At 44.2% G+C, this 24,712-nt stretch overlaps 1 protein-coding gene and 1 long non-coding RNA gene across 2 annotated transcripts in view; both read left to right on the top strand.

Moving 5' to 3' along the window:
• Positions 1 to 24,712, top strand: part of VPS41 (VPS41 HOPS complex subunit) — a 135,586-nt gene that overhangs the window by 88,776 nt on the left and 22,098 nt on the right. Inside the window, exons 16-22 of the mRNA XM_014946159.1 lie at positions 866 to 947; positions 5,797 to 5,889; positions 6,351 to 6,478; positions 7,378 to 7,522; positions 11,575 to 11,616; positions 11,733 to 11,783; positions 12,892 to 13,029. Of these exons, the coding sequence (XP_014801645.1) occupies positions 866 to 947; positions 5,797 to 5,889; positions 6,351 to 6,478; positions 7,378 to 7,522; positions 11,575 to 11,616; positions 11,733 to 11,783; positions 12,892 to 13,029 (679 nt within the window). The remainder of the gene's footprint in view (positions 1 to 865; positions 948 to 5,796; positions 5,890 to 6,350; positions 6,479 to 7,377; positions 7,523 to 11,574; positions 11,617 to 11,732; positions 11,784 to 12,891; positions 13,030 to 24,712) is intronic.
• LOC106890383 lies at positions 22,488 to 23,835 on the top strand. Its single transcript, XR_001412512.1, has 3 exons — positions 22,488 to 22,535; positions 22,653 to 22,703; positions 23,703 to 23,835. It is a non-coding gene; the product is annotated as an uncharacterized LOC106890383 (long non-coding RNA).

Below are 24,712 nucleotides of genomic sequence, written 5' to 3'. Positions count from 1 at the left end.
TTTTCTTTGTTGTCTTAAGTGTGTCTGCGCGCGTGGGGAAAAGCAAAAGCAAATTATTGATTCGGAAGTATTTTGTCATGTTGATTTTCTATGTGTTGTGGAATTTCTGAAGTTTCCAAACAGAGATGTATCACTGTGCCCTACATTTTCTTGCCTGTAGTGATGCAAAAGTTAGTTCCTAAACTTTCTAATATTTAACTAGAATTGAGACACATGTATTTTTGAAAGTCAGCGTTGATTTTTCAAAGTCACACTAGATTTTCAAAACTGAGGTTTTTTTTGGACGTTGATAATCTAAATTTATTAATGCATTGTTACACATAAGACCATCAGAATATAATTTGTGGTTGTATAATTCCTGGGCCCACCTCTCCAGCCTGTCCAGGCTAAATCTAAATTTATGAATTTAAATCTAAATTTATTAATGCATCATTACACATAAGACCATCAGAATATAATTTGTGGTTATGTGGGTGTAAACAAAATTGTCAAATATGGATATCTATAGTAAGTATCAAAAATTACCTAAGATTTATGTTTTCTTGGATGTGTAAGTGTAAGCATATCTTTTTAAGTGCTCCATTTTTCTCTGCTAGGACTTAAACTTCACTCATAAAGCTGATATGTCCTTAATCAATAAGGGTGAATGTATAGTAAGCAGTTAAGTCCTCTAGGATACAACAAAATTGTAAGATCTGAAAGGAGAAGTACTGGGCATACTCTGCTTGAAGCAATGGTTGCCAAAATAAGTCACCTTTGAAAGTGTCTTGATAGGGAGGAGAAAGGAATCGTTGTAGTAATGCTGTCACATTCGTAGTATTCTATGTCCCTACTTTTGTTCTCTTCCCTTTCATCTTCCTTCCAGAAAGTGCCAGAAAATTCTTGGCAAAAACACAGAACTCTGGGAATTTGAAGTTTACAAGTTTAAAGAAATAGGTCAGCTTAAGGTAAGTTAATTTCTGTCTCTGCTCACTAGTAATTGGCACGCTCTATTCCCCGCGTGTTTTGACCAAGTATCTAAAAGATCACATTTAATGGCCCTAGTGGGCTAACAGGATACAACACAGCCATTGAAATTCCTGCCCTGCATCTCTAGCTGTACAGTTGTCTTTCAGATTAATGTCTATATGTTAACAAGCCTCAAAACAGTGTTGGAGGCGTAGCACACCCAGGTACTCAGCTACCTGTTCTTACCTTGTTAGCAGCCCCCAGGTAGAAGAGCCACCCCCAAAGCCTTTACTTGCAAAGATGCTCACAGTTAAATGCATCTTGCCCATGGACTTTTTACTCCCAGCATATCCTGAAAAATCCTACCCCTAAGGAAAATAGCCCCTGTGGGTGCCAACCTTTCCTGAAAATCCAAGCCACAGCTTGTGTCACAGTCTCGAAGTATAGTTAAATTGCAAAGAAACAGGGGAAAACCTCTGCTGGGTGCTAGAAACCGTGCCAAGAAAGAGGAGCAGTCTGCTCTGTCTTGTGTTTTCCCTGGTCACAAACCAGCTACCATAATGGCACACGTTTAATGTGAGATTCTCAGTTAATAAATTGCCCAGGATGTAAGGCTATAGCCCTGTCGCTGCCAAACCGGTAGAAAACGTTACGTGCACTCCCTTTGGTAACGCGTTTACGTTTATTTCTGAATTTTATGTCTTCCTATTCAAACTCAATGAGCCAAAAAGGACATATTATTAAGATCTCACAGCGTGCGGTCCCTTGCTGGGTTTGAACTGTTTGATTCTGCTCCAAGAGTGAAAGTCTTTCAGCATCACGGTTTTCAGAAATGTCTGGCTTTTGTTTTAGAGCCACAGCACTGCCTTTCCTCTGAGTTCTTAGTGGTTCGGTGCACCCTTTACCACCTTGGAAGATGAAATTTCACGTTTCTATCTCTTTATTTCAATCCAATAAAGAACCTGAGTGCGGGTGCAGGTGAAATTTTGCTACAGTGCTTCTCAGGCCTTTTGGCTTTATTTCGTTGGGTTTTTTTAGATGCAAGTGTCTGGAATGGATGTTTTTCTTGTCTCCACTTATGTCATCCAGCAGACTGTAAAATATAAAAATATTTGCAGGTTTGCTGCAAAAACGTCTCTGCTAAATTACTGCCTTTCTAAACAGTTGGTTGTTTTCAGCCCCTTGAAAGTGGACTTAGGAAAATGTAAGATGCAGTCTGTTACATTATTCAGCTTCAAGCTGCAGTTCTGGAAGATGCCTTTCTTATTTTACTATTGCAATTTAACTTTTCCCACATTCCTAAAGATACCAGAATATCATAAAGGATGAACTAAGTTAAGCGAGATCTAAATGAAGTGTTTTTTTAAATGCTTGGGGTCACTCGTATGCTATTTGGAATTTTTACCTATTTGCCTGACCAGCAGGTATTAAAAACCAGCAGGTGTTTAATGGCTATAATGGCTTTAAACGCTGATGAGAATGTGTTCGAGATTTGGAGACAAAGTGTATTTCAAAAGCAATTTGCACCGCATATAAGTTGCCTGAAATCTGACGTTTCCCATATGAGGTAACTTGCCAATAACTGAGGTGGCAGTGGAACTTCAACTTTAAACTTGCAGGTTTAAACTTCCCTTCCTGCAGAGGGACTAATTAGTGATACTCCAATGTCAAAGCCTGTGGGATGTGTGTGGTGTTTGTTTGCGTGTGGGTTTTTTTGAGTGTTCTGTACTCAAAGGTCCTGTCTGTCTACCAAAGGCTGTATTTTGGTCTTGATGTCTCTCCTGTCTTGGGTGAATGTCCTCTAGCAAACCTTGATATGGCAGTTTCAAGATTTTAGAGTTTTGCAGCAATCTGCTCCTCTCTTCCTCCAGCAGCTGTGGTGTGATGGAATTACATACTTGTGCTGGAGTTACTTCAGTGTAAAACCCAATGCCTCCAGTCAGACAGCTGAGGAAGGTGGGTTGGGAGGAAGATGCCAAACCCTATGAGTGCTGGCCATTGTGGCATGAGGGATGTGCTCCGTTCTGTTGACTTTGCTGTGACAGCAGTGGCTTTCACTAGCTGCAGGATGATCACCTAGCAGCAGCAGCAACAATGCTTTAATGACCAGACGTTGGGTAGAGGACACATGAAAGACTTCACCCGACTGTGGTGGGCAGAGCATAGAGCAGTATTATCTGGACAGCCTTTTTTTGTCTCATAGCTATCCTGTGAGGAATAAATATTGTGGTTTGGGCAGCTTATTGGTGAGATGTTTTAGGCTATCTCATGTCAACTTCTATATGGGCTTTCTTCTGTATACCCTGCCTTTATACCTAGTGATCAAAAGTCTGAAAGCAGGTCTTAAGAAGAAACAAAGGAAGAAAATATTTTTGTGTATAGTATCTTCTTTTTATTTAAAGTTGCTTTCACCATGTGCTTCAGGAGTTTGATACAAAGGCATCCTGATTCTGGAACTTTCTCATCTCATTCCTTAACTACTGCTTAAAAATAAAATAGCAAGGGACTGTAACCTCCAGGATGGGTCTTTGGTCACCTTTGTGCTGAGGCTTAAAAATAAGTTGGATGCTTCTCAGTCTTTGCTGAGCACAGGGTCCAAACCACAGGAGGTGGTTGTGCTTTTCCTTCAAAGCAGTGGGACTTGGGAGCTAGAGAGATTTCCTCTGGGCAGCCTGGCCCCCACGTGATGAGGCATCTGCACCGCTCCACGGCTCGCCATGGGGCCAAACCATGGCCAAGAGCCACCCTAACGCCGGTTGGGCAAGGCTCTTCGTTGAGGAGGTGGCAGGAAGGTAGAAAGTGGGCAAGAAAACAGCCGTTGGAGAACATCCTCTGCCTTTGAGTCTCCAGCTGATGTCCAGCTATTGGTGAGATGTTTTAGGCTATCTCATGTCAACTTCTATATGGGCTTTCTTCTGTATACCCTGCCTTTATACCTAGTGATCAAAAGTCTGAAAGCAGGTCTTAAGAAGAAACAAAGGAAGAAAATATTTTTGTGTATAGTATCCTCTTTTTATTTAAAGTTGCTTTCACCATGTGCTTCAGGAGTTTGATACAAAGGCATCCTGATTCTGGAACTTTGATCTCATTCCTTAACTACTGCTTAAAAATAAAATAGGAAGGGACTGTAACCTCCAGGATGGGTCTTTGGTCACCTTTGTGCTGAGGCTTAAAAATAAGTTGGATGCTTCTCAGTCTTCGCTGAGCACGGGGGCCAAACTGCAGGAGGTGGTTGATCTTTTCCTTCAAAGCAGTGGGACTTGGGAGCTAGAGAGATTTCCTCTGGGCAGCCTGGCCCACATGCAACGAGGCATCTGCACCGCTCCACGGCTCACCGTGGGGCCAAACCATGGCCAAGAGCCACAGCAACACCAGTTGGGCAAGGCTCTTTGTTGAGGAGGTGGCAGGAAGGTAGAAAATGGGTAAGAAGACAGCCATTGGAGAACATCCTCTGCCTTCGAGTCTCCAGCTGATGTCCAGTTTGCTTTCTTTATGGCCAGAAGAGGTTTTTTTTTGTTATGAGGGGGTGAGGAATATGATTCCCCAGGGCAGCTGGCAAGACCGTGCCCTGAGTTAGCTATTAAATTCTGTGACAGACGGTGGGGGCTGATGTTGGCAGCACGCTTCGTTTCAAAGACTGGCCAAGCTCAAACAGCGTGGGGAGAGAAGAGGTCTCCTGTCAGCAATGAACTTTTAATTTTTGCAAAGTCATTAACAATGCTTTTGTTATTGGTCTTTTATTTTTACCTCCTTTTCCACGTGCAGATGGAAGACTTTAATTGAAATATGTGGGCAATTGTTTTGATTTAAGTACTGGGAGGCTTCGTTGGGAATAATCACTGCTGTGTGTAAAACTATAAAAATGTAGTGAGGTGTTATTTCTCCTGCTTTGTTCATGCAACTTTAGTAACAAAGTGCTACAGCACCGTGTGCCATTAGTGGGCAACAGGCAACATCTCTGAGTGTTTGGAGAAATTTCATCAGTATTGGGCCTTCAGCTACAAACCCCAAAGTCCCAACACAGCTGGCAGCGGGAGGGTTTATTTTGGCAGGCAGTAATAACCTTGGTCTCTAGTTGCATGGAATAATAATGCTAATAAGATGCTCTGCTGAAATTCCAGGGTATGAGCTGATTCATTCTGGCAGGTTGTCCTCTCCTGCCTGCCAGAATGCAGTTCCTTAACACCTCCTGTAGAGCAACAGATCGCACGCCTTCTCCCTTTCCGTGGAGAGATGTATTCTCAAATTAATTTTCATTTGGGTATGTAAAAATAGCTGGCAAAACAGAACTCCTCATAAAATGTAGTGACCTCCGTAAGTTGTAAATCAAAAGTGCACATTTTTCAGCTGATGAATGCTTGTATCTTTTTACAAGGTAGAAGAGCAAGACTGGACAAAATGGATTTTGAAAACTGCCTTTTTCTGAGGGGTCTTCTGTGAGTTTTAGTTTCAAAATGACTAGCAGTAAATATTCAGACTTCTCTAAGTGCAATCACTGATACTCCCATTCTATCTAGTATTTTACTGCTATCTTTCTAATGAAAATTCTTTCAGATAAGTAAGTCATCAATCACTGATACTCCCATTCTATCTAGTATCTTACTGCTATCTTTCTAATGAAAATTATTTCAGATAAGTAACGCAAAAAACAATGTGTGCAATCCTAAAGTAAATAACTTTAGGATGCTGCTTACAAATAGGAACATGCAGAGCTTCCAGTGTTCACCAGGAGCCATGTTTCTCACGTAGCTTTGGCATTTTGTTTCACAACAATTCTTTTTTGTATCCTCAGTGTACCAGGATGTTGTGTATCATTCTTCTGAGGCTTTTTTCTCTTTGTTCCTACAGGCAATTAGTCGTTACTTGCCCAGACGGGACCCAGTTTTGAAGCCTCTGATCTATGAAATGGTCCTGCATGAATTTTTGGAGAGTGACTACGAGGTACTGTAGCCTGGTGTGTCCACATGTAATATCTGTTGCCAGCAAAACACCCTCAGCAACGTGGAATTCTGATAGCAAATCCTCTGTTCAAACAGATTTTCAATGGACAATTTAACCATAATGAAAAGGTTAAAAAGATGAATTTTGGGTTAGATTTTTAAAAGAATACGTGGAGTGTTCTTCAGAGCACACAAATACTGTGAGGTTGGTTACTTATTATAAAAACTAGGTGTGCACAAAGCATACAGCACCTGAAAGAGACCCAGCTTCATGAATCTTAATAACATTGCCCTGAGAAGGAAAATCTGCGTTCTGCACTGTGCGTGTCTGCGGGCACGTAAAAGTGGCTTAGAGGTGAAGCACAGCAGGTATCATCTCAGAGGCTTAGCTGAAGCTTTGATGTTCTGAAATGTTCCTTGGGCAGTTCTTTCTGTTTCTGTTACAATCTCTTATACTTTTAGGGGTTTGCAACCCTGATAAAAGAGTGGCCTGGAGATCTCTACAACAACACAATCATAGTTCAAGCTGTAGTGGATCACCTGAAGAAAGATCCCCAGAACAGGACTTTGCTACGAACACTTGCAGAATTGTGAGTACAATTTTAAACTCCTGTTACAAAAAATAAGCTTGAAATAGCATGCTATAGTTTATAAATATCTGCCTAAATCTCTTAACAGAAATATCTGCTTTGCAGCAGTCTATAGAGTATCGACTTTCTCTACTCTCCACTCTGCTGGTTGCAGAGCTTAGCAATTCTTTTCACTTCCTTATAAAGTGTATGCTGAGTATGAAAGCAAAGAGTTTAGTATAAGATTGGATTTACTACTCCTTTTTCCAAAGCAAATAGCTAGCATTCCTCTTTATGCTGTCAGAGAAAGCATCTATTGTGACACTTTAATTTCAGAATTACTCACTGAAAAATAAAATGTTGGTTTTTCCTCACTATTTCAAAAGTAGTGTGTTTAGGTTTACTGCGTGGTTGGAAATATGTGGCTGGAAAATGTGCCAAAACTGATCTAGTTCTAGGCTATGTCATACAGGGATAAAACTCTGTTAAGTTCTTTTCATGCTCCTCCTGTGACGAAAGCAAAGCTACTGTCAATTGGTATGTTACAGTCTGTCCCAAAGTTTTAAGAGAACAAAGTTTGTTACCTCTGAAGAGAGTTCCAATTAGGTTCATAAAATAGAAAAGCTAACGTTTCGTGTGGCTTCCCCTGTGGTTTGAAAGTCAGAAAATGAAAATGCAGCAACCACAGGTCAAAACACAAATGCAGTGGCTGATATTGAGTAGAGATGACTGTTCTATTGCCTTATAACAAAAGTCAATCACAGCACCTATTTAGGTACTCATCAAATCAAGTAGCATTCTAACAAGCTTTACATCCTAGAGTATATTTATATTTTTACTCATAGGTAATTTTCCTACATTTAGGTATCACATCTATTATAATATTGTATCACATGTATTATAATATTGTTTTTTATCAGGTATACTTACGACCAGCGCTATGGCAGAGCCCTAGAAATTTACCTGACTCTGAGACATAAAGATGTCTTCCAGTTGATCCACAAGCACAATCTTTTCAGTTCTATCAGAGACAAAATAGTTCTGCTCATGGATTTTGATTCAGAGGTATGATGATCTTAATGATTCTGTATTCACTTTCCACTAGAGATATTTGGATAGATTAAAAATAAATGAGCTAAAGATAGTGTTGAGGCAGAGAGTGTTTGCTGTGTCTCACTCACAGTGAGACGTGTACCACATCTGAGATCATTGTGATTTGCAAGTAGGCTTTCATGATGATCTTCTTTCTGCATTTCTAATCAAATAATGCTATTAATAAGCCATAGAAAGGAGGTGGTGAATTTATTGTGAGGCATATGTTAACTGTACTTGCCACTTTTCTTTCACTGCTGTCAATAGAATAGAATGGATTATTTTGGTTGGAAGGAGCCTATAATGATCATCTAATCCCACTGCTTGACCAAGTTAAAGCATGTTGTTAAGGGCATTATCCAAATGACTTCTAAACACTGACAGGCTTGGGGCGTTGAACACCTCTCTGGGAAGCCTGTTTTCAGTGTTTGACCACCCCCTCAGTAAAGAAAGACTTCCTAATGTCTGGTCTGAACCTCCCCTGGACAGCTTTGAGCCATTCCCACACATCCTGGTACTGGATACCAGGGAGAAGGGATCAGCACCTCCTTCTCCAATTCCCCTCCTCAGGGAGATGTAGAGAACAGTGAGGTTGCTTCTCAGTCTCCTTCTCCATCTAGATGTGCCTAAGTCCCTGTTCCCACAGTCAAGGTCCTCCAACTCAGGAGACTGGGCAGCCCAAGGTCTATCAGTGTTACAAAAAATTGCATTGAATGTCTCCTCATTTAATTCATCCCTATTTGTCAGGTGACCATCTTCAGCAAGTATTTGTCCAATGTTTTCTTCAGACCTTCACATGCCATTAATATAGTTTAAAAAGCCTTTCTTACCTGGAACAACATTACCAATTTCAACTCTAATTGAGCTGGTCTTTCATGTCTTCTCCCTACCTAAATGATCTACAGCTCTGTGAAGCCTGGCCTCGCTTCCAGAGGTCATACAGTTTCTTTTTCCTCCTGACTTCCAAGCAGATTTCCCTGTTCAGATAAGTTGGTCTTCCGCCCCACTTGCTTGACTGAGGACACAATGGGATTGCCTGCTCCTGTGCTTTTAAAGGGTTGTTCTTCAGAACGGACCATCACTCCTGGACTCCTAAGCCCTCATAAAGCAGATTCCCAGGGGATGCTGCTAAATAGCTCCCTGAATAGCTTAAAGTTTTCTCATCTGAAATCCATGGTAGCAACTCTGCTGTTCTGTTCTCTTATTACACTGAAAATTTTAAACTCAGGTATTTCATGATCGCTGTGGCCGAGACAGCCATCTACCGTCACATCCCCCATGAGTCTTTCTGTAGTCACAATGAACAAGTCTAGGAGGGCATCTTTCCTAGTTGCCTCACAGAGTACTTGGAACATGAAATCAACTCTTACAAACTTCAGGAATGCCCAAGACTTGCTCGTCACAGCAGTATGATAATTCCCAGTTCATGTCTGGGAAGTTGAAATCTCTCATAAGGACAAGGGCTACCACTGCAGAAATTTCTCCTAATTGCCTTACATCCTGACTGGGTGATTGGTAGTAGACACCCACTCAAAATCTCCTATGTCTTCCATCCCCCTAATTCTCACCCAGAGGCTCCCAGCCACATCATCACTAACTGTAAGGGCTGTACAATGAAACTTCTCCCATACGTACAGTGCAACACTTCCATCTGCCTGGCCCTCCTGTACCCTTCCATCCCAGCACTCCAACTGTGGGACTCATTCCACCAATCTCACTAATCACAGAATCATCATGGTTGGAAGGGACCTCTAAGATCGAGTCCAAACACAAAAAAACCCAAACCAAAACAAAAACAAACAAGCAAACAAAAAAACACCCCACCACATCACACCCACTCACAAACCAATACTCTCGGGCACTAGAGCATGCCCTGAAGTGCCACGTCTACACGTTTCTGAAATCCCTCCAGGGATGGTGACTCCACCACCTCCCTGGACAGGCTGTTCCAGGGCCTGATCACCCTCTCAGCAAAGTCATTCTTCCTCAGATCTCATCTAAACCTCCCCTGCCCCAACTTCAGACCATTTCCTCTGTTCCCGTCATTATTCCCTTGGGAGAAGAGACCAACACCCACCTCTCTACACCCTCCTTTCAGGGAGTTGTAGAGGACAATGAGGTCTCCCCTCAGCCTCCTCTTCTCCAAACTCAACATGCCCAGTTCCCTCAGCCTCTCCTCACAGGACTTGTTCTCCAGACCCCTCCCCAGCTTGGTGGCTCTCCTCTGGACACGCTCCAGCCCCTCAATGTCCTTCCTGTGGTGAGGGGCCCAGAACTGAACACAGCCCTCGAGGTGAGGCCTCACCAGTGCCCAGGACAGAGGCACTATCACTGCCCTGCTCCTGCTGGCCACGCTGGTCCTGACACAGGCCAGGGTGCTGTTGGCCTTCTTGGCCACCTGGGCACACTGCTGGCTCATGTTCAGCTGGTTGTCCACCAACACCCCCAGGTCCTTTTCTGCTGGGCAGCTCCAGCCACTCTGCCCCCAGCCTGTAGCGTTTCCTGGGGTTGTTGTGATTGAAATGCAGGGCCCGACACTTGGCCTTATTGAACCTCATCCCATTGGCCTTGACCCATGGATCCAACCTGTCCAGATCCCTCTGTAGAGCCTTCCGACCCTCAAGCAGATCAACACTCCCACCCAGTTTGGTGTCATCTGCAAACTTACTGAGAGTGTGATCTGGGAGCTGACCAGTGCTTCCAGTTCATCCTGTTTCCTTCTCATACTGCATGTGTTGGTGTACAAGCAGTTCAGATACACTCTTGAGCCCTCCGTGTTCCCGAGCAGTGTAGGTGTTCCCACTAGCATTGCCACCTTCGGGTGACGCCATGCCAACCCTTGGCTTACCTACTGCCAACTTACCTGTTGGTATCCCTTTCCGCCATCAATTCTAGTTTAAAGCTCTCTCGATCAGTCCTGCCTGGTTATGCCCAGGGATGCATTTTCCCCATTGGGACAGGTGGTTCTCATCAGGCCCCAGCATACCTTGTTTATTGAAGGCTCTTCCATGGTTTAAAAACCCAATGTTTTGATGGAGGCACCAGTCCTTGAGCCAAGTATTGACATCCTGGGCTTGCCAGTTTCTTCTGAAGTTTCCCACCATTACTGGGAGGATTGAGGAAAGCACTGCCTGTGCTCACAAACGTATTTTTTTTGCAGCTTCTGAAAGCTTGCAAGGTTATTAACCTAATTCCCAAAATATGAATCACAGAATCACAGAATCTTAGTGGTTGGAGTATGTGTTTTGTAATTAATTCAGTCTTCTTTCTTCCCAGCTGGCTATAAAACCTCAGCAAATGAGTTTTGGTATGATCCTTGGGCAGAAACCAAGTAGATCTGCACTTTCAGTGCAGTGATTGTTTAAGCACTGGAGCTAAAATATATAACTGTGTCCCAAAGATGATGGTATGCCCATTTTAAACTGCATGGGAAAAAAATATAATCCTTTTTTTGTTAAATAGAGTAAAACATATTGGGAATCTATGGGCTTGTATCTTTTGAATGTGAAGCAAAGTTTGCTCTTCTAAGAGGGAAGCAGAATCCTGGGGGCTGCTCTGCTTACGTGATGGTGTCTGCTTGTGTTACGGTGTGGGTGTGTGGATATTTTGGGGGGATCCAGCTGTAGGGCAGGTTGAATGGTGTGGTTCCTGTCCAGCCATCACCCTGCACTTCCCTTTTGCAATGGGACAAATAGTATTTCTACATCATTTGACAGTGGCCTTCAATGACCTGCAATTGGATGGGCGTACTTCACCTGCAATTTTAAGTGCCCAGTATTGATTGCTATTAGTGTGGAAACTTAAGAGAAGTATTCTGGAAGAATACATGATATGTTCTCTGGTTAATACTGTGCTGTCGGGGAAGGCTGATGTTATGCAAACTGCTCCCTGAATTACTGTTGCTGAAAAGAGTAGGTCTTCAGTATTCATCTGATGCCCATCAGTGAACAAGCACAATACTATATGGAGTGTGAGAAAAGGTGTGTGTAGCTGTTTCTTAACTGGGTTCTCTTTCTTTACTTTAGAAAGCAGTAGACATGCTTTTGGATAACGAAGATAAAATTTCCGTGAGTATAACAAGTTCAGTTCAATGCTTGTTTGTCTTACTCATCCTTTCAGTCCTGTAAATGTGATGTTCATCACAAGTTTGCTAATCTGTTGGGTTTTATTTATTTTCTTTCAGATTGACAGAGTTGTTGAAGAGTTAGAAAACAGGCCTGAGCTACAGCATGTGGTAAATATTTATATGTTCTGTTGGTTTCAAGTTGAGCTGAGTAAAGTTGTTGCTGGGCATCTCTTTTACAGATGAGGTTATCCTATCGAAGTGCACATGACTAAAATGTCATAAATCATCAGAGCCAAAGTGGCTACTTCTGCTAATTCATTTTTTAACATGGCCATAGCATTTTTACCATAGTAAAATAATTTTAAAATGTGAGAACTTGATAACATACTGCTTACTTGTTCACGTGCTGCGAGGTGCTCCTTATGGCATTGCAGACACTTGGCTCCTCTGGTCAATTAATTTTTGCTCATATCCCTCCTTTTTCCCTACACAAAAATGGGATTGGATGTTGAGTGCAACTCTGAAACAACGATTTTGCTCATCCACAGAGACAGTGAACTGCTTGTCTTTCCAGAGCTGCAACACCCATACACTGCAGGATTACTCTTGTTTGTGCAGAATCACAGTATTCACTGTAAGGCTGTGGCTCTGCGTTGCTCTTCCAAAAGCACCTCTTCTGTTTGAAGGTGCTGTCAGTGGAATATGTAACGCGTAACCGTGGGCTTGGGCTGTGTTAGGGAGGGAAATTTAACTTGCTGCTGAGTACAAGTGGGGCTCGGGGCATCTGTCTGGTGGAGAGCGGGTTTCTGTGTGATTCCAGGTGATTCCAGGTGATTCTCAAGGCTTTTTTTGTGCTCATCTAGAGAGAAGGAGCTTTGCTCCAGTATCTGTACTTTGAGGTTAAAACATTTATGTGGTAAAAATGCTGATCTATAGTTATCTCCAATGGTCAAGCATATCTAGGTAACCAAAATGATTCATTTGACATGTTTATCCAAAGTTTTCCGTAAAACTCAAAATCTAGTGGTTTCATTGAAGGTTAAAGGACAGTTTCCAAACTGTTGCTGAAAGCCTGCTATTTTAGATAGAGCTGGTTTTGGAGATGTGATGAGGGTACTTCAGAAAAATGTAAAATTAATCTTTGAATCAGGATTTAATGTCTGTGTCTTTTAGTGTACGTTAGCACATTCCTGAGGAAAATAGTTTTTTTCTTAGCAGACAACCGATAATATTGCCTGAGTAGTTTTGAGCTCTGATTCTCACTTTTGATTCCTAGTATTTGCACAAGCTCTTCAAGAGAGACCACCATAAAGGCCAGCGGTATCACGAGAAGCAGATCAGTCTCTACGCTGAGTACGATCGCCCCAATTTACTGCCCTTTCTCAGGGACAGCACGCACTGCCCGCTCGAGAAGGTAAGCCCCCTGAAATCTAAACACACCTCCTCGAGTTTCATATCTGTAGGTTGTAGCGTTGTGAATTTGTTAACGGTGTCTGGTACTGCCCTCTACTGCCCAAAGGAGACATCCTTGGAGCTCTGTGACCATCCCCTCCAGAAGTTTGGTGTGCAGAGCTAGCCCACAGCCCAGACCTTCCTCTCTCAGCTCGCAGGGCAGGAATCGGTGTGGATTTTTAATGCAGGAGTTCTGGATTCCCACTCCGTGCATACTTACAGCATGGCATCGGTGCCTGGCCTCCCTGGGCAGTAGGTTGTGGTTTTAAGACATCAACAATCGTTTTGCCAAGTCTAAGACAAGTCAGTGTTAGATCTTGAAAAATTAATAGCTCTAACTGGAGTTTTTCTAGCTTTGTATTCTAACATCCTAAGTTGCTATTGAATAATATACACAGTATAACAAGTCACTGAACGACAGCTTTGAGCCATTCCCACACATCCTGGTACTGGATACCAGGGAGAAGGGATCAGCACCTCCTTCTCCAATTCCCCTCCTCAGGGAGATGTAGAGAACAGTGAGGTTGCTTCTCAGTCTCCTTCTCCATCTAGATGTGCCTAAGTCCCTGTTCCCACAGTCAAGGTCCTCCAACTCAGGAGACTGGGCAGCCCAAGGTCTATCAGTGTTACAAAAAATTGCATTGAATGTCTCCTCATTTAATTCATCCCTATTTGTCAGGTGACCATCTTCAGCAAGTATTTGTCCAATGTTTTCTTCAGACCTTCACATGCCATTAATATAGTTTAAAAAGCCTTTCTTACCTGGAACAACATTACCAATTTCAACTCTAATTGAGCTGGTCTTTCATGTCTTCTCCCTACCTAAATGATCTACAGCTCTGTGAAGCCTGGCCTCGCTTCCAGAGGTCATACAGTTTCTTTTTCCTCCTGACTTCCAAGCAGATTTCCCTGTTCAGATAAGTTGGTCTTCCGCCCCACTTGCTTGACTGAGGACACAATGGGATTGCCTGCTCCTGTGCTTTTAAAGGGTTGTTCTTCAGAACGGACCATCACTCCTGGACTCCTAAGCCCTCATAAAGCAGATTCCCAGGGGATGCTGCTAAATAGCTCCCTGAATAGCTTAAAGTTTTCTCATCTGAAATCCATGGTAGCAACTCTGCTGTTCTGTTCTCTTATTACACTGAAAATTTTAAACTCAGGTATTTCATGATCGCTGTGGCCGAGACAGCCATCTACCGTCACATCCCCCATGAGTCTTTCTGTAGTCACAATGAACAAGTCTAGGAGGGCATCTTTCCTAGTTGCCTCACAGAGTACTTGGAACATGAAATCAACTCTTACAAACTTCAGGAATGCCCAAGACTTGCTCGTCACAGCAGTATGATAATTCCCAGTTCATGTCTGGGAAGTTGAAATCTCTCATAAGGACAAGGGCTACCACTGCAGAAATTTCTCCTAATTGCCTTACATCCTGACTGGGTGATTGGTAGTAGACACCCACTCAAAATCTCCTATGTCTTCCATCCCCCTAATTCTCACCCAGAGGCTCCCAGCCACATCATCACTAACTGTAAGGGCTGTACAATGAAACTTCTCCCATACGTACAGTGCAACACTTCCATCTGCCTGGCCCTCCTGTACCCTTCCATCCCAGCACTCCAACTGTGGGACTCATTCCACCAATCTCACTAATCACAGAATCATCATGGTTGGAAGGGACCTCTAAGATCGAGTCCAAACACAAAAAAACCCAAACCAAAACAAAAACAAACAAGCAAACAAAAAAACACCCCACCACATCACACCCACTCACAAACCAATACTCTCGGGCACTAGAGCATGCCCTGAAGTGCCACGTCTACACGTTTCTGAAATCCCTCCAGGGATGGTGACTCCACCACCTCCCTGGACAGGCTGTTCCAGGGCCTGATCACCCTCTCAGCAAAGTCATTCTTCCTCAGATCTCATCTAAACCTCCCCTGCCCCAACTTCAGACCATTTCCTCTGTTCCCGTCATTATTCCCTTGGGAGAAGAGACCAACACCCACCTCTCTACACCCTCCTTTCAGGGAGTTGTAGAGGACAATGAGGTCTCCCCTCAGCCTCCTCTTCTCCAAACTCAACATGCCCAGTTCCCTCAGCCTCTCCTCACAGGACTTGTTCTCCAGACCCCTCCCCAGCTTGGTGGCTCTCCTCTGGACACGCTCCAGCCCCTCAATGTCCTTCCTGTGGTGAGGGGCCCAGAACTGAACACAGCCCTCGAGGTGAGGCCTCACCAGTGCCCAGGACAGAGGCACTATCACTGCCCTGCTCCTGCTGGCCACGCTGGTCCTGACACAGGCCAGGGTGCTGTTGGCCTTCTTGGCCACCTGGGCACACTGCTGGCTCATGTTCAGCTGGTTGTCCACCAACACCCCCAGGTCCTTTTCTGCTGGGCAGCTCCAGCCACTCTGCCCCCAGCCTGTAGCGTTTCCTGGGGTTGTTGTGATTGAAATGCAGGGCCCGACACTTGGCCTTATTGAACCTCATCCCATTGGCCTTGACCCATGGATCCAACCTGTCCAGATCCCTCTGTAGAGCCTTCCGACCCTCAAGCAGATCAACACTCCCACCCAGTTTGGTGTCATCTGCAAACTTACTGAGAGTGTGATCTGGGAGCTGACCAGTGCTTCCAGTTCATCCTGTTTCCTTCTCATACTGCATGTGTTGGTGTACAAGCAGTTCAGATACACTCTTGAGCCCTCCGTGTTCCCGAGCAGTGTAGGTGTTCCCACTAGCATTGCCACCTTCGGGTGACGCCATGCCAACCCTTGGCTTACCTACTGCCAACTTACCTGTTGGTATCCCTTTCCGCCATCAATTCTAGTTTAAAGCTCTCTCGATCAGTCCTGCCTGGTTATGCCCAGGGATGCATTTTCCCCATTGGGACAGGTGGTTCTCATCAGGCCCCAGCATACCTTGTTTATTGAAGGCTCTTCCATGGTTTAAAAACCCAATGTTTTGATGGAGGCACCAGTCCTTGAGCCAAGTATTGACATCCTGGGCTTGCCAGTTTCTTCTGAAGTTTCCCACCATTACTGGGAGGATTGAGGAAAGCACTGCCTGTGCTCACAAACGTATTTTTTTTGCAGCTTCTGAAAGCTTGCAAGGTTATTAACCTAATTCCCAAAATATGAATCACAGAATCACAGAATCTTAGTGGTTGGAGTATGTGTTTTGTAATTAATTCAGTCTTCTTTCTTCCCAGCTGGCTATAAAACCTCAGCAAATGAGTTTTGGTATGATCCTTGGGCAGAAACCAAGTAGATCTGCACTTTCAGTGCAGTGATTGTTTAAGCACTGGAGCTAAAATATATAACTGTGTCCCAAAGATGATGGTATGCCCATTTTAAACTGCATGGGAAAAAAATATAATCCTTTTTTTGTTAAATAGAGTAAAACATATTGGGAATCTATGGGCTTGTATCTTTTGAATGTGAAGCAAAGTTTGCTCTTCTAAGAGGGAAGCAGAATCCTGGGGGCTGCTCTGCTTACGTGATGGTGTCTGCTTGTGTTACGGTGTGGGTGTGTGGATATTTTGGGGGGATCCAGCTGTAGGGCAGGTTGAATGGTGTGTTTCCTGTCCAGCCATCACCCTGCACTTCCCTTTTGCAATGGGACAAATAGTATTTCTACATCATTTGACAGTGGCCTTCAGCGACCCGCGATTGGATGGGCGTACTTCACCTGCAATTTTAAGTGCACAATATTGATTGCTATTAGTGTGGAAACTTAAGAGAAGTATTCTGGAAGAATACATGATATGTTCTCTGGTTAATACTGTGCTGTTGGGGAAGGCTGATGTTATGCAAACTGCTCCCTGAATTACTGTTGCTGAAAAGAGTAGGTCTTCAGTATTCATCTGATGCCCATCAGTGAACAAGCACAATACTATATGGAGTGTGAGAAAAGGTGTGTGTAGCTGTTTCTTAACTGGGTTCTCTTTCTTTACTTTAGAAAGCAGTAGACATGCTTTTGGATAACGAAGATAAAATTTCCGTGAGTATAACAAGTTCAGTTCAATGCTTGTTTGTCTTACTCATCCTTTCAGTCCTGTAAATGTGATGTTCATCACAAGTTTGCTAATCTGTTGGGTTTTATTTATTTTCTTTCAGATTGACAGAGTTGTTGAAGAGTTAGAGAACAGGCCTGAGCTACAGCATGTGGTAAATATTTCTATATTCTGTTGGTTTCAAGTTGAGCTGAGTAAAGTTGTTGCTGGGCATCTCTTTTACAGATGAGGTTATCCTATCGAAGTGCACATGACTAAAATGTCATAAATCATCAGAGCCAAAGTGGCTACTTCTGCTAATTCCAACAGATGACATGGGCAACCCAACCCCATATTGCAGCAAAATCAAACATGTGCAAGGGGGATCTGCCTTTGTTTGGACACCACATGGCACATGCTCCCTCCGTACCTGTGGTAGTCATCCACACAGTGAGGCTGGTTGGCCTGGTCCACAATAAAAGAGGTCCCCTCGAGAGGGGTATGGCACATCACGCAGGTGAAACACTGGGGATGGTATGAGTTACCAGTGGCCTTCAGCATCCGGTCCGTGATGGTCTGCTTGCAGACACTGCACTTTTCCAAGGTCCCCTGAGCCCAAAGGAAGCAAGAAAAGACACATCAATACAAGCCCTCGCCCCTAAGAGGCTACGCTAGAGACAGGCAAGACGGAAGGAGGCTGAGGGAGCTGGGATTGTTCAGCCTGGAGAAGAGGAGGCTCCGGGGAGACCTTATAGCGGCCTTTCAATATCTGAAGGGTGCCTATAGAAGAGCTGGGGAGGGACTCTTTGCCAGGAAGGGTAATGATAGGACAAGGGGAAACGGTTTTAAATTGGAAGAAAAAAGATTCAGATTAGATCTCAGGAAGAAATTTTTTACTGTGAGGGTGGTGAGACACTGGAACAGGTTGCCCAGGGAAGTTGTGGATGCCCCATCCCTGGAGGTGTTCAAGGCCAGGCTGGATGGGGCCTTGAGCAACCTGGTCTGGTGGGAGGTGTCCCTGCCCATGGCAGGGGGGTTGGAACTAGATGATCTTTGAGGTCCCTTCCAACCCTAACCATTCTATGATTCTAAGGAGGAAGGGAAAGCAAGAGAGAGCAACCACAGCAAGCTCAGCTCTCTCCGGCAGCTTTCATCCCAGTGACTCACAGCATAGCAGTCCTCACAGAAGGGCTTCTCATCCACATTGTAGAACTGCTGCCCCTGCAGCTGCTTCTCACATTTGAAGCAGGTGAAGCATTCCACATGGAAGAGGGAGTCCAGGGCCTTCACAGCTGGCTGGGTTCGCGACAGGGGCTTCCGGCAGAAGCCACAGAGCTCTGTCAATGGAAGAAGAAAGGGATTAGGAGAGATGAAAACCCACCACAGTCTTAGTCCTACTGCTGTCCACTGAGGGAACGCACCAGAAGTAGCAGCCTCTGCTGGGGGTGGATGCTCCATATCCTTCATTAGTTTCTGGGTCAACATCTCCAGCTCTTCTACCTCCTTCATGGTCAGACAGGAGTTTCCCCTAGGTGGATCTGCACTGGAGCCTGTGGGTCTATGCTGCAGGAAGAGGAAACATTCAGGACACATATCATAGAATCATAGAATCGTCTAGGTTGGAAGAGACCCTTGGGATCATCGAGTCCAACCATCTACCCTACTCTACAAGGTCATCCCCTACACCATGTCCCTTAGCACTGCATCTAAACGTCCCTTAAACACAGCCAGGGATGGTGACTCCACCCCCTCCCTGGGCAGCCTGTTCCAATGCCCGACCACTCTTTCTATGAAAAATTCTTTCCTAATGTTCAGTCTAAACCTACCCTGTTGGAGCTGAACTAGCAGAGCTAAAAGTATTTTGTCTTCGTAATTCTGCTAGTAGGTTTGAAGCTTCCAAGCAGATTTCCCTGTTCAGATAAGTTGGTCTTCCGCCCCACTTGCTTGACTGAGGACACAATGGGATTGCCTGCTCCTGTGCTTTTAAAGGGTTGTTCTTCAGAACGGACCATCACTCCTGGACTCCTAAGCCCTCATAAAGCAGATTCCCAGGGGATGCTGCTAAATAGCTCCCTGAATAGCTTAAAGTTTTCTCATCTGAAATCCATGGTAGCAACTCTGCTGTTCTGTTCTCTTATTACACTGAAAATTTTAAACTCAGGTATTTCATGATCGCTGTGGCCGAGACAGCCATCTACCGTCACATCCCCCATGAGTCTTTCTGTAGTCACAATGAGTTTTACAGAGTACCATGTTTCTACTTTCTGTCACCTTTTTACAGTTTTCTTCCTTGCTCACTCTTGTCAAATTAAAAAAATTAAATTAAGGGAAGTCTTGGTTTGTTGGGGTTTTCTTTTCCTTGCTTGAATGAAAGTGAATTGAATGGAAATTTAATTTTTCCTCTTTAGTTCTACCGTCACATCCCCCATGAGTCTTTCTGTAGTCACAATGAACAAGTCTAGGAGGGCATCTTTCCTAGTTGCCTCACAGAGTACTTGGAACATGAAATCAACTCTTACAAACTTCAGGAATGCCCAAGACTTGCTCGTCACAGCAGTATGATAATTCCCAGTTCATGTCTGGGAAGTTGAAATCTCTCATAAGGACAAGGGCTCCCACTGCAGAAATTTCTCCTAATTGCCTTACATCCTGACTGGGTGATTGGTAGTAGACACCCACTCAAAATCTCCTATGTCTTCCATCCCCCTAATTAACAAGTCTAGGAGGGCATCTTTCCTAGTTGCCTCACAGAGTACTTGGAACATGAAATCAACTCTTACAAACTTCAGGAATGCCCAAGACTTGCTCGTCACAGCAGTATGATAATTCCCAGTTCATGTCTGGGAAGTTGAAATCTCTCATAAGGACAAGGGCTACCACTGCAGAAATTTCTCCTAATTGCCTTACATCCTGACTGGGTGATTGGTAGTAGACACCCACTCAAAATCTCCTATGTCTTCCATCCCCCTAATTCTCACCCAGAGGCTCCCAGCCACATCATCACTAACTGTAAGGGCTGTACAATGAAACTTCTCCCATACGTACAGTGCAACACTTCCATCTGCCTGGCCCTCCTGTACCCTTCCATCCCAGCACTCCAACTGTGGGACTCATTCCACCAATCTCACTAATCACAGAATCATCATGGTTGGAAGGGACCTCTAAGATCGAGTCCAAACACAAAAAAACCCAAACCAAAACAAAAACAAACAAGCAAACAAAAAAACACCCCACCACATCACACCCACTCACAAACCAATACTCTCGGGCACTAGAGCATGCCCTGAAGTGCCACGTCTACACGTTTCTGAAATCCCTCCAGGGATGGTGACTCCACCACCTCCCTGGACAGGCTGTTCCAGGGCCTGATCACCCTCTCAGCAAAGTCATTCTTCCTCAGATCTCATCTAAACCTCCCCTGCCCCAACTTCAGACCATTTCCTCTGTTCCCGTCATTATTCCCTTGGGAGAAGAGACCAACACCCACCTCTCTACACCCTCCTTTCAGGGAGTTGTAGAGGACAATGAGGTCTCCCCTCAGCCTCCTCTTCTCCAAACTCAACATGCCCAGTTCCCTCAGCCTCTCCTCACAGGACTTGTTCTCCAGACCCCTCCCCAGCTTGGTGGCTCTCCTCTGGACACGCTCCAGCCCCTCAATGTCCTTCCTGTGGTGAGGGGCCCAGAACTGAACACAGCCCTCGAGGTGAGGCCTCACCAGTGCCCAGGACAGAGGCACTATCACTGCCCTGCTCCTGCTGGCCACGCTGGTCCTGACACAGGCCAGGGTGCTGTTGGCCTTCTTGGCCACCTGGGCACACTGCTGGCTCATGTTCAGCTGGTTGTCCACCAACACCCCCAGGTCCTTTTCTGCTGGGCAGCTCCAGCCACTCTGCCCCCAGCCTGTAGCGTTTCCTGGGGTTGTTGTGATTGAAATGCAGGGCCCGACACTTGGCCTTATTGAACCTCATCCCATTGGCCTTGACCCATGGATCCAACCTGTCCAGATCCCTCTGTAGAGCCTTCCGACCCTCAAGCAGATCAACACTCCCACCCAGTTTGGTGTCATCTGCAAACTTACTGAGAGTGTGATCTGGGAGCTGACCAGTGCTTCCAGTTCATCCTGTTTCCTTCTCATACTGCATGTGTTGGTGTACAAGCAGTTCAGATACACTCTTGAGCCCTCCGTGTTCCCGAGCAGTGTAGGTGTTCCCACTAGCATTGCCACCTTCGGGTGACGCCATGCCAACCCTTGGCTTACCTACTGCCAACTTACCTGTTGGTATCCCTTTCCGCCATCAATTCTAGTTTAAAGCTCTCTCGATCAGTCCTGCCTGGTTATGCCCAGGGATGCATTTTCCCCATTGGGACAGGTGGTTCTCATCAGGCCCCAGCATACCTTGTTTATTGAAGGCTCTTCCATGGTTTAAAAACCCAATGTTTTGATGGAGGCACCAGTCCTTGAGCCAAGTATTGACATCCTGGGCTTGCCAGTTTCTTCTGAAGTTTCCCACCATTACTGGGAGGATTGAGGAAAGCACTGCCTGTGCTCACAAACGTATTTTTTTTGCAGCTTCTGAAAGCTTGCAAGGTTATTAACCTAATTCCCAAAATATGAATCACAGAATCACAGAATCTTAGTGGTTGGAGTATGTGTTTTGTAATTAATTCAGTCTTCTTTCTTCCCAGCTGGCTATAAAACCTCAGCAAATGAGTTTTGGTATGATCCTTGGGCAGAAACCAAGTAGATCTGCACTTTCAGTGCAGTGATTGTTTAAGCACTGGAGCTAAAATATATAACTGTGTCCCAAAGATGATGGTATGCCCATTTTAAACTGCATGGGAAAAAAATATAATCCTTTTTTTGTTAAATAGAGTAAAACATATTGGGAATCTATGGGCTTGTATCTTTTGAATGTGAAGCAAAGTTTGCTCTTCTAAGAGGGAAGCAGAATCCTGGGGGCTGCTCTGCTTACGTGATGGTGTCTGCTTGTGTTACGGTGTGGGTGTGTGGATATTTTGGGGGGATCCAGCTGTAGGGCAGGTTGAATGGTGTGTTTCCTGTCCAGCCATCACCCTGCACTTCCCTTTTGCAATGGGACAAATAGTATTTCTACATCATTTGACAGTGGCCTTCAGCGACCCGCGATTGGATGGGCGTACTTCACCTGCAATTTTAAGTGCACAATATTGATTGCTATTAGTGTGGAAACTTAAGAGAAGTATTCTGGAAGAATACATGATATGTTCTCTGGTTAATACTGTGCTGTTGGGGAAGGCTGATGTTATGCAAACTGCTCCCTGAATTACTGTTGCTGAAAAGAGTAGGTCTTCAGTATTCATCTGATGCCCATCAGTGAACAAGCACAATACTATATGGAGTGTGAGAAAAGGTGTGTGTAGCTGTTTCTTAACTGGGTTCTCTTTCTTTACTTTAGAAAGCAGTAGACATGCTTTTGGATAATGAAGATAAAATTTCCGTGAGTATAACAAGTTCATTTCGATGCTTTTTTGTCTTACTCATCCTTTCAGTCCTGTAAAATGTGATGTTCATCACAAGTTTGCTAATCTTTTGGGTTTTATTTATTTTCTTTCAGATTGACAGAGTTGTTGAAGAGTTAGAGAACAGGCCTGAGCTACAGCATGTGGTAAATATTTCTATATTCTGTTGGTTTCAAGTTGAGCTGAGTAAAGTCTTTGCTGGGCATCTCTTTTACAGATGAGGTTATCCTATCTAAGTGCACGCGACTCTAAAATGTCATAAATCATCAGAGCCAAAGTGGCTACTTTTGCTAATCCATTTTTTAACATGGCCGTAGCATTTTTACCATAGTAAAATAATTTTAAAATGTGAGAACTTGATAACATCCTGCTTACTTGTTAATGTGCTGCGAGGTGCTCCTTATGGCATTGCAGACACTTGGCTTCTCTGGTCAATTACTTTTTGCTCGTATCCCTCCTCTTTCCCTACACAAAAATGAAATTGGATGTGTTTGCAGAATCACAATATTCACTGTAAGGCTGTGGCTCCACATTGCTGTTCCAAAAGCACCTCTTGTGTTTGAACATGCTGTCAGTGGAATATGTAACACGTAACCATGGGCTTGGGCTGTGTTAGGGAGGGAAATTTAACTTGCTGCTGAGTGCAAGTGGGACTCAGGGCATTGATCTGGTAAAGAGCAGGTTTCTGTGTGATTCCAGGTGATTATCAAGGCTTTTCTTGTGCTCATCTAGAGAGAAGGAGCTTTGCCCCAGTATCTGTACTTTGAAGTTAAAACATTTATGTGGTAAAAATGCTGATCTATAGTTATCTCTAATGGTCAAGCATATCTAGATAACCAAAATGATTCATTTTACATGTTTATCCAAAGTTCTCTGTAAAACTCAAAATCTAGTGGTTTCATTGAAGGTTAAAGGACAGTTTCCAAACTGTTGCTGAAAGCCTGCTATTTTAGATAGAGCTGGTTTTGGAGATGTGATGAGGGTACTTCAGAAAAATGTAAAATTAATCTTTGAATCAGGATTTAATGTCTGTGTCTTTTAGTGTACGTTAGCACATTCCTGAGGAAAATAGTTTTTTTCTTAGCAGACAACCGATAATATTGCCTGAGTAGTTTTGAGCTCTGATTCTCACTTTTGATTCCTAGTATTTGCACAAGCTCTTCAAGAGAGACCACCATAAAGGCCAGCGGTATCACGAGAAGCAGATCAGTCTCTACGCTGAGTACGATCGCCCCAATTTACTGCCCTTTCTCAGGGACAGCACGCACTGCCCGCTCGAGAAGGTAAGCCCCCTAAAATCTAAACACACCTCCTCGAGTTTCATGTCTGTAGGTTGTAGCGTTGTGAATTTGTTAACGGTGTCTGGTACTGCCCTCTACTGCCCAAAGGAGACATCCTTGGAGCTCTGTGACCATCCCCTCCAGAAGTTTGGTGTGCAGAGCTAGCCCACAGCCCAGACCTTCCTCTCTCAGCTCGCAGGGCAGGAATCGGTGTGGATTTTTAATGCAGGAGTTCTGGATTCCCACTCCGTGCATACTTACAGCATGGCATCGGTGCCTGGCCTCCCTGGGCAGTAGGTTGTGGTTTTAAGACATCAACAATCGTTTTGCCAAGTCTAAGACAAGTCAGTGTTAGATCTTGAAAAATTAATAGCTCTAACTGGAGTTTTTCTAGCTTTGTATTCTAACATCCTAAGTTGCTATTGAATAATATACACAGTATAACAAGTCACTGAACCACAGAATCATCTAGGTTGGAAGAGACCCTTGGGATCATCGAGTCCAACCATCAACCCTATTCTAAAGTCCTCCCCTACACCATATCCCCCAACACCACATCTAAACGTCCCTTAAACACAGCCAGGGATGGTGACTCCACCCCCTCCCTGGGCAGCCTGTTCCAATGCCCGACCACTCTTTCTATGAAAAATTCTTTCCTAATGTTCAGTCTAAACCTACCCTGTTGGAGCTGAACTAGCAGAGCTAAAAGTATTTTGTCTTCGTAATTCTGCTAGTAGGTTTGAAGTTTTACAGAGTACCATGTTTCTACTTTCTTTAACCTTTTTACATTTTCCTTCCTTGCTCACTCTTGTCAAATTGAAAAAATTAAATTAAGGGCAGTCTTGGTTTTTTTGTTTGTTTTTTTTCCTTGTTTG

The sequence above is a fragment of the Calidris pugnax genome, unplaced genomic scaffold, assembly GCF_001431845.1.
Source record: "Calidris pugnax isolate Ruff unplaced genomic scaffold, ASM143184v1 scaffold151, whole genome shotgun sequence".
Lineage (NCBI taxonomy): Eukaryota > Metazoa > Chordata > Aves > Charadriiformes > Scolopacidae > Calidris > Calidris pugnax.
The sequence above is the reverse complement of the archived record's forward strand: the minus strand, read 5'-3'. Positions and strand labels throughout refer to the sequence as shown.